General features: G+C 45.3%; 1 protein-coding gene across 1 annotated transcript in view; it reads right to left on the bottom strand.

Annotated features, from left to right (window-relative positions):
* The window catches only part of LOC110526582 (carbohydrate sulfotransferase 8), a 259,745-nt gene that overhangs the window by 2,889 nt on the left and 236,332 nt on the right, over positions 1-20,524 (bottom strand). Inside the window, exon 3 of the mRNA XM_021607672.3 lies at positions 1,236-1,273. Coding sequence (XP_021463347.1) covers positions 1,236-1,273 — 38 coding nt within the window. The remainder of the gene's footprint in view (positions 1-1,235; positions 1,274-20,524) is intronic.

Raw genomic sequence — 20,524 nt, 5'->3', positions numbered from 1 at the left:
CGGAGCTCTAATGTCATATAAATGTCTTATAAACACTTATTGGTAAATCTAAATTCAAATCATCTACAGGCAGATTACCATGGTAAGATGGCCTGAGGCTATCGTGCGTTTTGACATTTTATTTCAATTAAAAGCCATTATGGCTCCATAAAGCCAATAGAGTGCATGTATTACCCTAATTGTACAACGGATAACGTGATGGGAGCCCATCATGAATTTGTGCTCATCTCCTATCTGACATTCATTGGATCAGATGCCCAGTACTCCCACCTATATCCCCTGGGAAACCTCCGAAGGAGGAAGGAGTAGTAGGAATGGTTCCCTGACCGTTTCATGTTGGGAAGCAGAGCAGGATCAGCCACAGTGTAGCCAGCTCACATCAGACACCCACATGCAGGACTCACACTAATGGAAGTCTCATCTCTATTGAGAGCAGGAGACCAGAGCAAACTGAGGTCAGCGGGAGGAAAGAGAGGAACCAGAAGGAGTGTGCCTGACATAGCAACCAGCCATGGCTGTGCTCTTTCTCCTGCAGCCTCAAAGCCAGCTAGTCTCACACTGAACCCCCTCGTCTCCTGGCATTACAGGAGGTGGTAGTCTGAGCCCTGGCTGTGCCCCCTCTCTCTTTCTCTCTCTCTCCTACACACTGACACAACCCCCTCATCTCCAGGCTGGTATTACAGTATCTAGTAGTCAGAGCCCTGGCTGTGCCCCCTCTCTTGCTTTCTCTCTCGCTCCTGCAGCCTCACACCAAGACCTCCACAGAGCCTTTATCCCCTGGCTCTCCCTGGGCTGGACCAACTCAGTAGCCTTGTGGTTAGAGTGTCCGTCCTGAGACTGGAAGTTTGGGAGTTCGATCCCCGGCCGAGTCATACCAAAGACTGTAAAAATTATCCTCAGTCTGTTTGGCCCTCAGCATTAAGGAGATAGACTGGGGGTAAGGCCCTGCAATAGACTAGAATCCTGTCCAGGGGTTGCACACGACAGAAACAGGCTCCTGCTCCTATGAGCCATTCCAGCTTGCAAAAACCAAGACTACTTTACTCTCCATGGGCTGCAGAGAGCTGGCCCACCCCTGGCACACTGGGGGAGGCCTCAGGTCAGCCTATCTACACTGATGTTATCAGACACACACACAGAAACTGCACTGCCACTCAACACCATATTAGATTAAAAAAAACACATACACTCTCTCTCTCTCTGTTTGAAAGGAGGAGGAGTAGAAAACAACGTACCTCTCTGGACTGCCGAGCTGTTCCTCTTAGCTTCACACCTGGGAAGATGAGAGAGAGAGAGAGAGGGAGAGAGAGAGTGAGCACTTAAGTAAACGAGACAACATGTTTAGTTATTGCTTGTTGAGGAGGAGAGGAAGTCCTTTGATGCATCAGTCCCAGGTAATGGAGTGAATTCCTTCTCCTGTAATATCAGGTAGAAGGCCTGCTGACTCACTGTCTCCTCTCCTCTCCTCTCCTCTCCTCTCCTCTCCTCTCCTCTCCTCTCCTCTCCTCTCCTCTCCTCTCCTCTCCTCTCCTCTCCTCTCCTCTCCTCTCCTCTCCTCCACACCAGCTGCTTTACACAGGGGGGAGACAGAGACAGGTAGCTATCTAGATCTATTTAAGTAATGAATCTGCAGCACCATGAAACGTTGGTAAATGAGTTGTCTTGATGGTCCTAGTTGTGGGGTGAGTAAGGAGTCTGTAAACTATTTGCAAGGTTGATTTCTTAGCAGGGTAGCTAGAAAAGATAGATTGGTTCTGCAACACAGAGAGGAATGTCTGAGCTGAGGGACAAATTGGCAGATGTGACTGAGCCAGTCAACCAGTGGGACAGGACAGACAGGCGTTGTGTTTAGTGTGTGTTCTCCAGCTGGACATCTCCTTTCTCGGGGTCCCCCGTCCCCCTCTCTCGTTGATGTGTAATCAGGCTGACAGCTCGGCGGATGGCTGTGCAGCTGCTGATGGGAGAGGGGCTCAGACACTTTTGCCTGAGTGGCCTGTCACTTCCAATCTACAGAGGGAAGTAATAGGAACCTGCAGAGTGAGGGGGCCCCAGATGTGGGTCACGGCCCACCACCCCCCTTAACTGGTGAGATCTGCAAGGCCCCCGTCTCCTCTAACACTTAGATACGTCTCAGAGGGGCTGGGAGAAAACCATACAACCATACAGCCAGATACAATGTTGTTTTAGATTAGTATGCACTGCAGAAGGGCTTGGGGTTTGGTTGTTGTAGTGTCTGGGATTCTGTTTATTCCTCTGTAGCAGGTTTAGGGAGGTAACGGCACACAGTTTGACATTTTCTAATCTTGTTCAGCTGTCGGAGCCTTATTTGATCTCCTAACCCTAATAATGGCTCAGTGCATCTTGTATGTCAGTTGACATCGTTGAATATAAAACACATGCATATCTAACAGGACACACCACACTATTACCAAGATAAAATGTCCACTACACACAGTACTGCTAGGCTCCAACGGCTCACGCACGCAAACACACACACACACGCACGCACGCACGCACGCACGCACGCACGCACGCACGCACGCACGCACGCACGCACGCACGCACACACACACACACACACACACACACACACACACACACACACACACACACACACACACACACACACACACACACACACACACACACACACACACACACACACACTGTAGCATCTTTCTTGGACTATCTCATGCTTCACCATTGATCAGGAACCCCATCAGGCCAGTAATTGAAATCTCCTGAGGTCTAATAACTGCTTCCTGCTAAGTGCTGTTCTTGTCAGGAGCACTGTGTTGTCACTCACACTGCTCTGCTCACTAGCCTGGTACCAGATTTCTTTGTATGGTCTGGCCAACTTCTACTGTATAGCAATTGTCACGTTGTATGGGGTTGGCAAGACTCCACAAATTGATCTGGGACCAGGCTGATGTTGCTCACTGTCACAACCATTGCTTTACTCATAGAGAAACAGTATAATAGTGTTCTATTTAATTATGTGGCTTTAATGTGCTGGATTATAGCCAGCTTTACCCCGTGCTGGATTCTCCTCAAATGAATACAATCAGTAATTCCAATGTGAGCCTCGTTGGGTTCAATGCAAGTTAACTTTCTGTCTGTTGAATTGAATACAGTTGAGTACATGTCTTCAATGCTTGAATTTAGATGGAATTGACTTTGTGGATAGGTAATTGCATGTGCAATAGATAGCTAGAAAAATCTCAGTCTTTCACTGAAAAAGGAAATGAATCTTTGCCTTTTCTCTCTCTTTCCCCTAGTTTATCTGGCTACCAATCCAGTCTAGGTAATGCCCTGAATAGCATCATCATGCCTTAGAGTAAAAAGCTGTGTGTTTTGTTTCGTAAACAACACTTATCTATACCATGAATTTGGTTGAAACTAATATATGTTGCTGTGTGATTGCAATTTCACCCTCAAACAAACTATTCTATTGATTTTCTCCAGGCTGTGAAACAATGATCAATTGTTCAAATTTGCTTCCTGATGAGGTTCAGCAAATTCGCTTCTACAATTTAGGAATTCACAAACTCTGCCGAAGTGATGCAAGTAAACAGTGTGTTCATTTGTCTTTTATTTCTGTGTCACAAATTGCAGCAATAGCACAAAACCCAGGTGAATCAAATGAGCATGCAAGTCCCCATTGACTTAACATGTTCATTGTGATGGATACCATAGCTTTAATATACTTCCTTTCATTCAATAACAATTTTCTCAGATCTTTATATCTTCCATTACAGTAGCTGACATTGAGAGCAGATTGAAGGTGGATAATGGATATTAATGCGTTGTTATGTGATGTCCTCAGATGCATTGCCTTCAGAGAACAGTCTACATTCACACACCCCCAACCTTCAGCTTCCCAAGGCTATCCTTTCAACACGGGCTCTGAATATCCATGTTTCAAGTCTCAAGTTTTATTAGTCGTATGTACGGGATACTCATGGCATACATCGTCCAACGAAATGCTTACTTGCAGGTTGCTTCTCGAAAATGCAACAACAATAGGAAATCATCAAATATAAAAATAGGAACATAAAGTAAATGGCTCAGTAGAATAGAAACAGTGCAGTTAAAAATGAAAGTGGAGCAGGAAACGGCAAGACGCGTGACCTCAGCGCCACCATGATGATCATAATCTTAATCAATGTAGAACCAGGTCGGTGTTATTGTGAGAGTCATGAAAGCAAAGGCCATATCATTAGTGGGATCCATTACCGCCTTTCCCTCTGAAAGACCTCTGTCTCTCTAAGGCTCTCCTCCGATACCGACACACATCAAACGCTTCCTTCCTTCCCCCGATCGCTGCCACCACAGCCGCTCACCTCATGCAAACGCAGCCGCGGCAGAGAGGAGCACAAGGTAGAGAGAAGCACGAGGTAGAGAGGAGCACGAGGTAGAGAGGAGCACGAGGTAGAGAGGAGCACGAGGTAGAGAGGAGCACGAGGTAGAGAGGAGCACGAGGTAGAGAGGAGCACGAGGGACAAAAACAAGGTGAAATAATGAGCTTGTTAAATGAAGGACCACTGCCATGGACACAGGGAGGAACTTTTTAAATGCCCTTTTCTTAACCAGAGGAAACTCAGGAGATGGAGGAAGACAGAGAGACTTAGTGTCCATGCCCCCTCCGGATCTGTGCCCACGGTGGGTAAAGAGCAGCCACTAGCTTTTCATCAGTCATTCATCTCACTGAGCCTGTAGTGTGTTAGCTCTTATGACTTCAGCAGTATAATAAGGAAGTCTCCGAATACAAGGAACTTGGGGCTTCACATTTACTGAAGTAATTAGCAATACAAGATTAACGTGGCGCATCTATTTTGTGAAGTGCACCAGTCCCTCCTGCAGCAAAGCACCCCCACAACATGATGCTGCCACCACCGTGCCTCACGGTTGGGATGGTGTTCTTCAGCTTGTAAGCCTCCTCCTTTTTCCTCCAAACATAATGATGGTCATTACGGCCAAACAGTTCTATTTTTGTTTCATCAGACCAGAGGACATTTCTCCAAAAAGTACGATCTTTGACCTCATGTGCAAACCGTAGTCTGGCTTTTTTTTATGGCGGTTTTGGAGCAGTGGCTTCTTCCTTGCTGAGTGACCTCTCAGGTTATGTCGATATAGGACTCGTCTTGGCTGAATTCTTTTGATTTTCCCATGATGTCAAGCAAAGAGGCACTGAGTTTGAAGGTAGGCCTTGAAATACATCCACAGGTACACCTCCAAATGACTCAAATGATGTCAATTAGCCTATCAGAAGCTTCTAAAGCCATGACATAATTTTCTGGAATTTTCCAAGCTGTTTAAAGGCACAGTCAACTTAGTGTATGTAAACTTCTGACCCACTGGAATTGTGATACAGTGAATTATAAGTGAAATAATCTGTCTGTAAACAATTGTTGGAAAAATTACTTGTGTCATGCACAAAGTAGATGTTCTAACCGACTTGCTAAAACTATAGTTTGACAATTAACAAGACATTTGTGGAGTGGTTAAAAGACAAGTTTTAATGACTCCAACATAAGTGTATGTAAACTTCCGACTTCAACTGTTAATGAGCTGCATGGCGCTGCAAATGTATTGGCTTTTATTCAACCTTTGATCCTAACTGAAGGTCAGAGATTGGACAGGATCGCAGGGGTCGTAGGCTCCAGTCTTATTAGTAGAAGTCTGAGGGCAGGCCAGCATGTACTGTACTGTATACAACCAGACTGCATTAATCAGCAGCCCAAGAAGCATAAATAACACATGGCTTGACTCATATGTCTCAGCTGTAAGAGTATAAGCTAAGCATAATGAACCACATCAATATTCAGTGGAATAGAACTGAAAGCAGCGGAAGCTGAAAGAAAGCTATTTAAAATAGAGTTGGAGATGCCTGCTGCCTCCACATGAACATCTTCTGTATATTGTTTTCAGAGTAGTTGACTTTCACGCTCTGGGGCATTACCACTGTTCTAGCCAAGGCATCACCACACTGCTGCTTATTAGTTTATAACAAGCTCAAGGTAAGGAAATGCAGGCAGTCCCTTCATATAGGTGATTTCCATGGATACAGCGCGTAACATTGTTATGCTGTATGTAGTCGGATGGGAGGGGGCGGTTGTGTTAATATCATGCAGAGTCGTCAGAGGCATGGTTGGTTGGCAGCTCGTGAAAGCAGAGACATGTAAACAAATGCTACCTGTCAGCAGCGATCCACGGGTTAAATTAATTATCTGTGCTGAAGCCGCAGCACCAGAAGGCTTTAATTGGCACATATCTTATTAGAATGCTTGAGAAGCTCTTGACCTATCAGCAGAGCACGCACGCCACAGCAGCACACGCCACAGAGCCCCTCCCCTCCCCTATCGATGACAGCTCAGACAGGCTGCTGGAGGTTGTTATAAAAGTTCAGAAAGTGGAGCACTTTTTGCACGTAATGTTTTCAAAGTTGGCTGGTTTGCTGCCAGATATTAGGAGAGGGTAGGGAGGCAAGTCTGCGGGGAAAACGGCTGGCTGCTCTCTTGCCTGTGTCTGTAGTGGAGGCAACAGATGGAGAGGAGGACTGAAGAGTGGAAGGTGAAAGAAGAGAGAAAAGCTAGATGGAAGAGAGAGAAACAGATGAAAGAGGGGGATATTGCCCTCAGTGTTTCCATGTGGTGTCTGTGTTCAGACTACACATTATCTCTGAGCCACTGGAACCTACCTCTCTCCTCTCTTCCATACTTGAGATGCTCTGCTCTCTTCTCCTCCCTTTCCTGCTCTCCTCCTTATCCTCCTCTCCTCCCTCTCATCCTCTCTTCCCTCTCCTCCCTTTCCTCCCTCTACTCCTCCACCTCCTCTCTTCCCTCTCCTCTCCTCCCTCTCCTCCTCCTCTCCTCCTCTCCTCCTCTATCTTCATTAACCAGTGGTGATCTACCTGCTGAATTCTATTTGCTGTGAGATAGGTAAATGGAATTGGCCCTGTCACTGTTTACTTTGGCCTCTCCTTTAAGTAAGCCCCGCTGTTTTTACGCACTCTGTGTTTTCCTGTCACCGGCCCCACTGATTACAGGCAGGCCTGATGAGGGTGGACATGTGAGTGGAGCTGTGGAACAGTGGGTGGAATGCTAAGTGAAATAGAATGCAGACGGGACAGCTCCGTCTTTGTATCTGTGGATAAGCTTCAATGCTTCTGCCCTGACCACAGTTCAAGTCAGTAATCCTAGGAGGATGAGGAGTGGAGTGCCAAGGGTTACTATGGGTTATAAGGGGAAGATTGCTGTCTCTCAAAACAGGAGTAACAACCCCGACTTTTGAAGGTGGAGGGGATTAGAGGAGATGCTGAAACAGCCTGATCGTATTGCTCCTTGACACTGACCTACACATAGGCATCGCTCAGATTGATTACCTGTCAACAGCAAACCTTGGAAGCTGTTTTTATGAGTTCAGCAGGAAGACAGGATAATGGCAACAGGAATGGTTGAGCTCGACACTTAGACTGTCTGACTCTTTCTGTGCTGTCGAAACCAAGCCTACATTCATAACAAGCCCTGTAGACTCTGGGCTGCAACAATCACAACCTCTGCCTCCCCTTCAATAACACTCCAGGCCTCTATGGTAACTCCTCTTTAGCTTTAAGCCTCCCCTATTTTCTGCTATCTACCTTCCCTCCAGTCTCAGCCCTCTCCTATTTTCTCCTAGCTATCCTCCAGACCCTTACTTTGCCTCTCCATGCTTGTATTCTACCTCTCCCCAGAGTGCCTCATCTCTCAAGTACCCCACCTTTGGCCTCCAGCCTTCAACCTATAATTTCTTCTCGCTTTGTGCTACGTGCCCCCTGACTGCATCTGGTTCACTCCAAAAACAAAACAACAGCAGCAGAAACAACAACAAATAACAACAACACTAATAGTACCTCTACTACTACCTCTACTACTTCTACCACTACCACAACTACTACCACTACCACTACTAGTACTACTACTACCACCACTACTAGTACTACTACTATCACTACCACTACTACCACTACCACTAGTACTACTACTACTACTAGTACTACCACTACCACTACTACTACCACTACCACTACTACCACTACCACTGCAACTAGTACTACCACTACCACTACTACTAGTACTACTACTACCACTACTACTACTACTACTACCACTACCACTACCACTACTACTACCACTCCCACGACCACTTCTAGTACTACCACTACTAGTACTACCACTACTATTACAACCACTACTACTACTACTACTAGTACTACCACTACCACTACTACTACTACCACTACCACTACTACTACTAGTACTACCACTACCACTACTACTAATAATACTAGTACTACCACTACCACTACCACTACTAGTACTACCACTACCACCACTACTACCACTACCACTACTAGTACTGCCACTACCACTACTACTACTACTACTAGTACTACCACTACTACTAATACTACTAGTTCTACCACTACCACTACTACTAATACTACTAGTACTACCACTACTACTAATACTACTAGTTCTACCACTACCACTACTACTAATACTACTAGTTCTACCACTACCACTACTAGCACTACCACTACCACCACTACTACTACTACTACTACTACTACTACTAGTAGTACTACCACTACCACTACTACTACTACCACTACCACTACTACTACTACTTCTACTACTACTACTAGTAGTACTACCACTACCACTACTACTACTACCACTACCACTACTACTACTACTACTACTACTACTAGTACTACCACTACCACTACTACTACTAGTACTACCACTACCACTACTACTACCACTACCACTACTAGTACTACCACTAACACTATTACTACTACCACTACTACTACTACTACTACCACTACCACTACTACTACTACTACTACTACTACTACTACCACTACTAGTACTACCACTATTACTACTTACTGGTACTACTACTACTACCACTACCACTACTACTACTACTAGTACTACTACTACCACTACTACTACCACCACTACTACTACTACTACTACTACTACTACCACTACCACTACAACTACTACAACTACTAGTACTACCACTACCACTACTACTAGTAATACTACTACCACTACCACTACTACCACTACCACTACTACCACTACTACTAGTACTACCACTACCACTACTACTACTACCACTACCACTAGTACTACTACTACTACCACTACCACTACTACCCCTACCACTACTAGTACTACCACTACCACTACTACCACTACTAGTACTACCACTACTACTAGTACTACCACTACTACTACCACCAGTACCACTACTACTACCACCACTACTACTAGTACTACCACTACCACTACTACTACTAGTACTACCACTACCACTACTACCATTACCACTACCACTACCACTACTACTACTACCACTACCACTACTACTACCACCACTACCACTACTACTACCACCACTATTACTAGTACTACTACTACCACTACCACTACTAGTACTACCACTACCACTACTACTACTACTAGTAGTACTACCACTACCACTACTACTACTACCACTACCACTACTACTACCACCACTACCACTACTACTACCACCACTACTACTAGTACTACTACTACCACTACTAGTACTACCACTACCACTACTACTACTACTACTACTACTACTACTACTACCACCACTACTACTACCACTACCACTACTACTACTACTACTAGTACTGCCACTACTACTACTAGTACTACCACTACCACTACTACTACTACTACTACTACTACTACTACTACCACCACTACTACCACTACCACTACCACTACTACTACTACTACTAGTACTACCACTACTACTACTACCACTACCACCACTACTAATACTACCACTACCACTACCACTACTACTACTACCACCACTACTAGTACTACCACTACCACTACTACCGCTACTACTACTACCGCTACTACTACCACCACTACTACTACTACTTATACTACTAAAATGACGATGATGATAGTAATAATACATACATTTTTGTGCTTTTCACACAAGCAGCTCTTCCTTCCTGTCTGATATTGATTGGGTGGCTATACCGTGCTGTGCTGTGTCTGATACAGGCTGTAAGACAGGCTGGGCTGATCGTCACAGCACAGCAACTATTTCTCAGCTTACTCCAGAGGTTTGTACTAATGAGAGCAGGGTGTGTTATGCCGCGCCACTCTGCTCCACACCACAGTGTCTGTCTCTCTGTCTGACTGATGCTCTCAAACGCCTGAAATAGCTCTCCCACACGTCAGGTGGCTCGTGCCCCTGGGTCTCCAGAGCTGAGGTGTCACTGGGAGATGTGAAACACACACAGCTACTTGTGGATCCTGCTAGGGATGACATAGCCTTGCATACTGACTGCTACTGCCAGCACACTACAGTGCTGATGTACCTATGTAAGAGGAAACAAACCAAAAACAAAGCTCAGACACTAAGGCATATAGTGATTTACCTTAAATATGAGGGGAAAACAGCCTTGTAGAATCTGTCTGATCTGTCTGGGTCTGTCTGAACACTTGATCATTTAAAATGCTCAACCACCTTGTCTGCACACACATCCTGCCTGGCTCCACCCCTCTCCTCTCTCTCTTTGTGTCTCGCGTACCTTTCTGTGTGGAGGTGTGGGAAAGACGGGAGAGAGAGGTGCGGCTCGGCTCCCGGCGCTGGTAATTTGACAGCTAGCGGACTGGACATGCTGTAATTAGAATAATATTTACGTGTCACGTGTGACAGCCGAGGGATTTCTCCAATTACTCCCTTCAACTCCAACAGGGGAGAGAGTCGGTGTGTCAAGCAGTAGTAAAAAACCACTAATGTTAAAGACATGAATAGCGCAGATTTCACTAGATGTCTGGCCAAAGGGACCTGGGTTAATCAGACAAATGAGACATCTGGCCTTTTGTCGGACGTGTTTGTATCTGAGGCGGAGGGGGAATACTCTGTTGGACTGGACTGCTGCTGCGGATATGACTGGGCCAGATTCTGGTGCTGCTGTGAAGAACATGCACAGTGCTGTCGGTTTCTGTTAGTTTAATGATTTCTGCTTAATGACCCCCGTACTGTAAAAAATGTGCACACCCTCCCCCTTATTGAATGACCTATAACTCAAAATAATGTTTACGACCACAAATAACATATAAACGTGGATATCGATTTTGCAACTTCAGCATGCTTTTGTGGTACGTTCAAAGCCATGCAGGCCGGTACGTTGATGGTTGGCCGATCACCACGGATGAGCTCACTCTCCCTGCCTGTTTCATTACACTACGATCAGAACCAGCTGCAGACAATGATCAGCTAGGGGGAAATCAGATTTTCAACATTTTTATGTTATATTTACAATTATATAAAATATATGCAACAATTTCTCCACCAACAGGTTTCTGTGCCAGTGCACCACACAGGTGCAGCGTGTCTGGCTAGACTGTAAACTCTCCTTCCAGACTCATATCAAACATATCCAATCGAAAATCAAATCTAGAGTCGGCTTTCTATTCCGCAACAAAGCCTCCTTCACTCACGCCGCCAAACTTACCCTAGTAAAACTGACTATCCTACCGATCCTCGACTTCGGCGATGTCATAGTCTATCGGTGTACATAGTCTATCGGTAAATAGCCCACCCATTTCTACCTACCTCATCCCCATACTGTTTTTATTTATGTACTTTTCTGCTCTTTTGCACACCAATATCTCTACCTGTACATGACCATCTGATCATTTATCACTCCAGTGTTAATCTGCAAAATTGTAATTATTCGCCTACCTCCTCATGCCTTTTGCACACAATGTATATAGACTCTCTTTTTTTTCTACTGTGTTATTGACTTGTTAATTGTTTACTCCATGTGTAACTCTGTGTTGTCTGTTCACACTGCTATGCTTTATCTTGGCCAGGTCGCAGTTGCAAATGAGAACTTGTTCTCAACTATCCTACCTGGTTAAATAAAGGTGAAATAAAAAAATGAAATAAAAATATAACCAATAAGCAAAGCGTTCCGACTTTGGGGGCTTCAACATCATGGTTTGCGTTTGAAACACCACAATCAAATATACACTACCGGTCAGAAGTTTTAGAACACCTACTCATTCAAGGGTGTTTCTTTATTTGTACTATTTTCTACATTGTAGAATAATAGTGAAGACATCAAATCTATGAAATAACATATATGGAATCATGTAGTAACTAAAAAGGTGTTAAACAAATCAAAATATATTTCATTTTTGAGATTCTTCAAAGTAGCCACCCTTTGCCTTGATGACAGCTTTGCACACTCTTGGCATTCTCTCTACCAGCTGTGGTAGAATGCTGTGGTAGCCATGCTGGTTAAGTGTGCCTTGAAAAGGAAGACTTGGCTTGACAATCTCCGAATGTCATTAAACTTGTTGATGTTTTGTAACAGATGTCTCTTCCCATTCATCAAATGGCGTGGTTGGTGTTTTGATGCTGATATTTTAGATGAACGTGTGCAGGTAAAACATTGTGAATGGTTGTGTTTATGCCACACATAAAAGGTAATACATTTGAAAAGTTAAATGACAAATATTTAGGCTATAATGAAGCGTTCTAGGAATAGGAATAGCCACTCGGAAGGAATAGCCACTCGGATCGGAGAGGAGGCAGAGCTCATGTTAAACTTTCCTGAATAACTGGGCCTGCTGGGAGCATATGTGGCCACATTATTATAGGACAACTTCATTTGGGAGAATGATGATCCATAACAGACAGCGCATCTCAGTATCAGAAGTAAAAATACAGCCAGACTGGTACTGTGCCTTTTTAGACCTTATAGACTGTTAAGATTTTCACTCAGGCCCCCCTTCCATTATTGGGGAACAGCCCCCCCCCCCCCCTCCCCCACCACAGCGCGCACGTGCCACGTCTATTTCGATGGGCACAAGCACTGTTCATGACAAACTGTTCACACTCCTCTTGTTTGTGGAGAGAATCTTGCAGGTTTAAAGCTTATTTCCTGCCATTCTACACATTTTGTCATGGGGTGCAAAGAACATTTTGCAGTTTTAAAGCACATTTTCTTGCAATATTATACATTTTGCCATGTTTAATGTGTATTCATGTAATATTTGAGTGACTCGAAATATTACAACAATGTCTACGGGCTAAAAAGCCTAAATATTTTTTTTTTAGCTGACATGGGCTACTTGATCTGGACATTTCTGACAAGTTATAAATAGCTCTTTAAGGTATGCAATGACTAACTACACTGTGTAGAGGTAAAGAAGCGATCTACCCCTTAACATGTGGTGGTTGTCGTCATAGCTACATTACTCTTATAACTGTGGGGGAAAATCTCCAGTACTCCTGGTTGGGCACCACTGATGCGTATTTGATTATAGCTCTATCAAAGGCTCCATTACGGGATTTCTATAAGAGGGTGGCTTGGCTAGATGACTGGATGTGTGTTGTGCTCTTAGGGCCTGGCTCTGTGTCTAAAGGCAGAGATAAGGCTAAAGTAGGCCGGAGGCTGAGGCACCTCTTTGCTCTGCTCCACTCCCTCAGGACAGACAGGCAACGGCCCAGAACAGCATCCCCCTCCTCTGCCTAGTTCAGCTCCAATAGGCTCCAGTAAGGTGTGCAGTGTAGTGTAGTGCAGGGCAGTCAGAGAGAACAGAGTTGTCCATAGGAAGGAATCATGTCATGCAGGCCCAGCAGACCTCGTGAGCACTTTCAGACCTTCTGTCATCTGTGAATGTTTACCTGAGGGTAAGGCACTCTCTGACCATCTGTAGCTCCAGTACACTGCCCTGCCTGGCTATACACTATCTGGAGAATCTGAGGAGGGAACTCCTCTGTGGCTCTTATATAAGGCACTTTACCAATGTTATATCGGGCATCCCAGCTCACGCAAGTCAGGTCAAATGTCATTTTAAATTTGATCTAGTTAGTATGTCATGCTTAGGCAGGCAAACAGTACAACCTCAACATACGGTGTATTTTGTGGACCGGTAACTGAACAGCAAAGATAGCCCTATCTTTTATATGCAGAGTCTGATAGCAGGAAAACTCTTCAGCTATGCTTCATTAGCTAAATCAGTTTTAATGAAACTAATGATCAGACTTGAGATAATCCTACTGTGCCCTGACTGGGCACACTGTTGTTGTGTTGTTTGTTTAAAAAAAATTGATTGTCACAGATATACTTTTTTATTGAGAGTAAATTTTTCAGGCTAGAGTCTACTTTCCTTTTAATTCATTTTTGTACCTGGTGTATTTATTTGTATATTTTTGTATATTACACACGACACACTCATCTACAGTGCTGTAGTGTTGTAGCTAGAGCTTGCAGTTGCCACTAACGTCTCTATTCACTGCTACTTCACAACTTTTACCATTGGTTAAAATCTATTCTGCCTTGTTTACATTTTCCCTTCTGTGGAAGTCGCTATTACTGGAGCTTTACTGGACTTTCTAACTTTTAGATAGCTCTGCAAGCTGTGGCTAGCCTACCATGTTTTTAGCCAGATGGCTACCAATGGCTAACCATTGAATCTCCACTGTAGCCACTGTGAGATGTTTACTGAACTAAAGGACGAGGAGGAAGACCGAATGCACTTGGGGCAGGGATTTGTCTGTAAGAAGCTCCTCCTGCGTGACCGGATGATGGATTTATTTTAATTGAACCTTTATTTAACCAGCATAGTCAATTAAGAACAAATTCTTATTTACAATGACGGCCTGGCAAGAGGCAAAAGGCCTCCTGTGGGGACAGGGGATAAAAAAAGCAACTTAAGACCAAACGGACAACACAGACAGAAGACACTGGCAACAGCACAAATACAACAGCAAATAAACAGTGGATGTGTGTGTGTGCGTGCAGGCATGTATGTGGTGTGTGAAGTAAAACAACATGCTTCCTTACATAAGGCAATGCAAACTAGTGACATCGGTTAACAACTAGATCAAATCAAATTGTATTTGTCACACACAATTTTTTTTCTTTAGTTTTATTTCACATTTATTTAAGGTACAACACCTTACAGTGAAATACTTACTTACAAGCTCTTAAACTGTCACGACTTCCGCCAAAGTTGGTGCCTCTCCTTGTTCAGGCGGCGTTCGGCGCTCGTCGTCACCAGCTCTCGCCGGTGAGCGCATATGATGGGACAACTGCCGGGTGCCAGGGGTTCCTGTTCCAGTTGGAGCTCTACCTGGCGACCGTCCACCCGACTCCCTCCGGATACGAGAGTGTGTCCGCCCTCATCTCCTGTCTGTCGGGGAAAGCGCTTGAGTGGGCCAACTCTGAATGGGGAGGTATAGACGCAGCTTCGGTCCGCTATGAGGATTTCACCCGTCGCTTTCAGGTGATCTTCGATCATCCACCTGAGGGGAGAGTGGAGGGGGAACGCTTGTTCCATCTCAGACAGGGGATGAGGAGCGCACAGGAATTCGCAATGGACTTCAGGACCCTGGCTGCCAGAGCGGGATGGAATGAGAGGGACCTGATCGACCATTACCATTGTAGTCTACGTGAGGACGTTCGTCGGGAGCTGGCTTGCAGGGACACTACCCTTATCCTCAACCAGCTGGTGGATTTATCCATCCGGCTGGATAACCTGTTGGCCACCTGTGGACGTCTGGATCGGGGTCCGACCATTCCATCTCCCAGTACCTCCGATCCTACACCTATGGAGCTCGGAGGTGCTGCTCTAGGGGTGACCGGTGGGGGGGCTGTTTCTTGCACTACCTGGGACCGCAGAGGACACACTGCTGGTCGGTGCTGGAGAGGTCCCCCAGGAAGTCGAGGCAGCAGGCAGGGCACTGGTGGATCATCCCAGGTGAGTATGCACCCAACTCACCCAGAGCTTCCTGTTGCGCACATGTGTATATGTGTGTTTTCCACGCATTCCCAGCATAAGGCACTAGTAGATTCAGGCGCAGCTGGGAATTTTATTGACCGTTCGTTTGCTCTTAGTTTAGGGATCCCTATTGTCCCTGTTGATGTTCTCTTCACTGTACATTCCTTAGACATTCGTCCTTTAGGGTCAGGCCTGATTAGGGAGGTCACATCTCCATTATGTGTAATAACGCAGGAGGGTCATAAGGAGAGAATTAGTCTTCCTGATCGATTCTCCTGCATTTCCTGTGGTGTTGGGGCTTCCCTGGTTGGCTTATCATGACCCTACTATTTCGTGGCAACAGAAGGCTCTCAAGGGATGGTCACGTCAGTGTTCAGGGAGGTGTATAGGTGTTTCCATAGGGGCAGCTACGGTGGAGAGTCCAAACCAGGTCTCCACCATGCACATCCCCCCCCGAATATGCCGATTTGGCTCTCGCCTTCTGTAAAAAAAGGCGACTCAACTACCATCCCATCGATGGGGGTGATTGTGCGATAAATCTCCTGGTAGACGCAGCACTTCCCAGGAGTCACGTGTATCCTCTGTCACAGGAGGAGACGGCGGCTATGGAAACATATGTCACCGACTCTCTGGGACAGGTTTGGCCTTTCACTTCACCTGCCTCCTCGAGTTTCTTTTAGTGAAGAAGGATGGAGGTTTACGCCCATGCATTGACTATAGAGGTTTAATTCAGATCACGGTGAAGTATAGTTACCCTCTGCATCTCATAGCCAGTGTGACCGAGTCATTGCATGGGGCGCGCTTCTTCACCAAATTGGATCTCAGAAGTGCTTACAACCTGGTGCGTATCCGGGAGGGGGATGAGTGGAAGACGGCATTTAGTACCACCTCTGGGCACTATGAGTACCTCGTCATGCCGTACGGATTGATGAATGCTCCATTGGTCTTTACAATCCTTTGTAGACAATATTTTCAGGGACCTGCACCGGCAGGGTGTAGTGGTGTATATACGTATATGACATTCTAATATACTCCTCTACACGCACCGAGCATGTGTCTCTGGTGCGCAAGGTACTTGGTCAACTGTTGGAGCATGACCTGTATGTTAAGGCTGAGAAATGTCTGTTCTTCCAACAGTCCGTTTCCTTCCTAGGGTACCGCCTGTCCGAGTCAGGGGTGGAGATGGAAAATGACCGCATTTCAGCCGTGAGTAATTGGCCATCTCCAACGACGGTAAAGGAGGTGCAGCGGTTCTTAGGGTTTGCCAACTACTGGAAGTTTATCCGGGGCTTTGGTCAGGTAGCGGCTCCCATTACCTCTTTGCTGAAGGGGGGACCGGTGCGACTGCAGTGGTCAGCTGGGTCGGACAGGGCTTTTTGTCACCTGAAGGCTCTGTTTACCTGGGCTCCTATGTTGGCTCATCCTGATCCCTCCTTAGCGTTCATAGTAGAGGTGGTGGGGGAGGGGGGGGGGTACTGTCATGACTTCTGCCGAAGTTGGTGCCTCTCCTTGTTCGGGCGGCGTTCGGCGCTCGTCGTCACCGGCTTTCTAGCTTCCACCGATGCATGTTTCTGTTTTCCATTTGTTATGCCTTGAGTGTACACACCATTAAGTTATTATTATTTCCCTATTTAACCCTCAGGTTCCCATTATGTTTTGTGCGTGATTGTTCCTGGTTTGTGTTAGTCATCTGTGTTAGGGTTTGGAATCCCTGCGTGAATGTATTTTTTCCTGATTATTTTCCAGAGTAAAGTTCGTTATTTTACTCAGTTCTGTGTCCTGCGCCTGACTCCCTTCTCACCTCTGACATAAACAACAATGCACTTTTTAGAAAAATACCTAAAAAAAAAGAATGAAATAAAGTAACATAGTTAGAGCAGCAGTAAAAGAACAATAGCGAGGCTATACACAGGGGGCACCGGTACAGAGTCAATGTGCGGGGGGACCGGTTAGTCAAGGTAATTGAGGTAATACATACATGTGAGTAGAGTTATTAAAGTGACTATGCATAGATAATAACAGAGTAGCAGCAGCATAAAAGAGGAGGGGTTGGTATGGCAATGCAAGTAGTCAGGGTAGCCATTTGATTAGATGTTCAGTAGTCTTATGGCTTGGGGGTAGAAGCTGTTAAGACCTAGACTTGACTGCTTGCTGTGCGGTAGCAGGAGAGCAGTCTGACTAGGGTGGCTGGAGTCTTTGACAATTTTTAGGGCCTTCCTCTTACACCGCCTGGTATAGAGGTCCTGGATGGCAGGAAGCTTGGCCCCAGTGATGTACTGGGCTGTACACACTACCCTCTGTAGTGCCTTGCGGTCGGCAGCTGAGCAGTTGCAACCAGTCAGGATGCAACCAGTCAGGATGCTCTTAATGGTGCAGCTTTAGAACCTTTTGAGGATCTGAGGACCCATGCCACATCTTTTCAGTCTCCTGAGGGGTTTTGTCGTGCCCTCTTCACAACTGTCTTGGTGTGCTTGGACCATGTTAGTTTGTTGGTGATGTGGACACCAAGGAACTTGAAGCTCTCAACCTGCTCCACTACAGCCCCGTCGATGAGAATGGGGGCGTGCTCGGTCCTCCTTTTCCTGTAGTCCACAATCTCCTTAGTCTTGATCACGTTGAGGGAGAGGTTGTTGTCCTGGCACCACACGGCCAGGCATTTGTATTAGTATGTTCGGACATGTGGCATGAACATGTCTCAATTCCTTTGTCTCAATTGTCTCAATTCCTTTGAACTCCTCCAGGGACACCAGGTCCAGCAGTTTTAGGTTGACTGGGAGGGAATTCCAACACTAGGGGTCTGAGTAATCAAAGGACCTTTATCCATGCTTGGTTAAAATGAGCATAAAACAAGATTGAGATCTGAGCTTGTATGTGTTGATGACATCGGGCGGCGTCAGAGAGAAGCTAAAGCAAAGGAGCTAAGAAAGGAAGGTTGAGGTTGCCAGGATCAGAGTTGTACATAAAGTGTTGTATTCTGAGGCAGTGAAGAGAGTAGTAGAGGAAGATGGGTCCATTGCGAGGGATCCTAAGAGGCTCCCTGTGACTAGGCCAAGGTCAATAGAGAGAGATAGGAATAGCATGTGCTACAGTAAGGTTATTTTCTTAGAGTTCATAGCCATGGCAGTGGAATAATGGGGATGTTTTAATGGGTGTAGGGTTAGTTGGTAGGGCAATTTCCTTCCCTTTTCCTTGTCCTTTTCCCTTCCCTTTTTGTGTCACAATGTGTAATGAATTCACATTCCAGTACTGTAGGTGGCAGTGTATGCACCTTTCAATTGGTTGCGATCTGCCAATACAAATTTATAGAAGAAGAAGGTAATAAGATCATCTTTAGGAGAGATGTGAGAAAGAGACTGAATAAGTGAATGAATAAAGTTTTTGGTGTCAATCAGCTTTGAAATCAGCATATTTTGTGCTATTGTATCACAAACAAAGTACTAGGGTAGTGAATTGATGTTAGCTTTAGCTGTCAGCTAGCAAGAAAAGACTGTGTTAACTTCTGTGCAGCATGAGTGGGGAGCTAACATGATGCAGCTCAGACTCCCAGTGCAGGCTAGCAATGACTAAGTGGAGCAGGCCAAATCCACTATAATAAGGGGTTGTCTGCGCTGATAGACAGGCTTAATCCATCATACCCATTTGACAGAAGTACCAAAAGTAACACAAATTCTAATTTCTTACAGTTTTCCCTAATTGCTTACACACTAAAATTGAAACTTCAAATGCAATCACCGAAACCAAGTCTGCAAAATTGGAAGCACAATTCCTGCTTTACATTCAGTTTTCAATTCAATATCTGTCACGCCCTGACCATAGAGAGCCCTTGGGGTTCTCTATGGTGCAATAGGTCAGAGCGTGACTAGGGGGTGTTCTAGTCTTGAATTTCTATGTTGGTGTGAGTATGGTTCCCAATTGGAGGCAGCTGATGATCGTTGCCTCTAATTGGGGATCATACTTAGTGTGGTCCTTTTCCCACCTGCGTTTGTGGGATATTGTTTTGTTTTGGTTTAGTGCTATGTGTGCTACACTGCACGTTCGTTTATTCTTTTTATTTTATTTTTAAGGTTCACTTTAATAAATATGTGGAACTCTACTCACGCTGCGCCTTGGTCCGCTCATTATGTATACGACGAACGTGACAATATCACACTTTTTGCAAAACACTACACACAGTTCTCTATATTAGGCACAACATTCAGAATTTAACTATCTTTCGTTCCTTTTGAAAGCAACGCCAATCACAATGCCAAGCGCTATACACCAATTGGCAACACCCACTGCTCACAGGTGTCAACACTAGTTGCTGAAATGCTCACTTAGAAATCAGTGCTTTTGCACTATAAAAGGCCACAGATGAGCTCTCCTGTTTTGGAGGAAAATGGAAGTCAATGGTGAAGCAAGAGCTAGAGGTGAAGGAGTGAGAGTAAGAGGAGGAAGATGAGGAAGGACAATTGTCTCAGATGAGAAAAGGGCCACATTGGTTGACCATGTGCTCAACCATGGATTGAGTATGAGGGAGGCTGGGTAGAGAGTTCAGCCCAACCTGAGCCGCTACACGGTTGCATCTATCATCCCTACATTCAGAAATGACAACCGGTAAGTTACCTTCCATCTACACTATGCTCCTTATGTATGTATACTGTAGTATACTGCAGTCCGACATGAGTAGG

This window comes from Oncorhynchus mykiss, chromosome 6 (genome assembly GCF_057628025.1).
Source record: "Oncorhynchus mykiss isolate SJ-2025 chromosome 6, ASM5762802v1, whole genome shotgun sequence".
NCBI lineage: Eukaryota > Metazoa > Chordata > Actinopteri > Salmoniformes > Salmonidae > Oncorhynchus > Oncorhynchus mykiss.
Note: the sequence above shows the minus strand (reverse complement) of the source record. Positions and strands in the feature narration are given on the sequence as shown.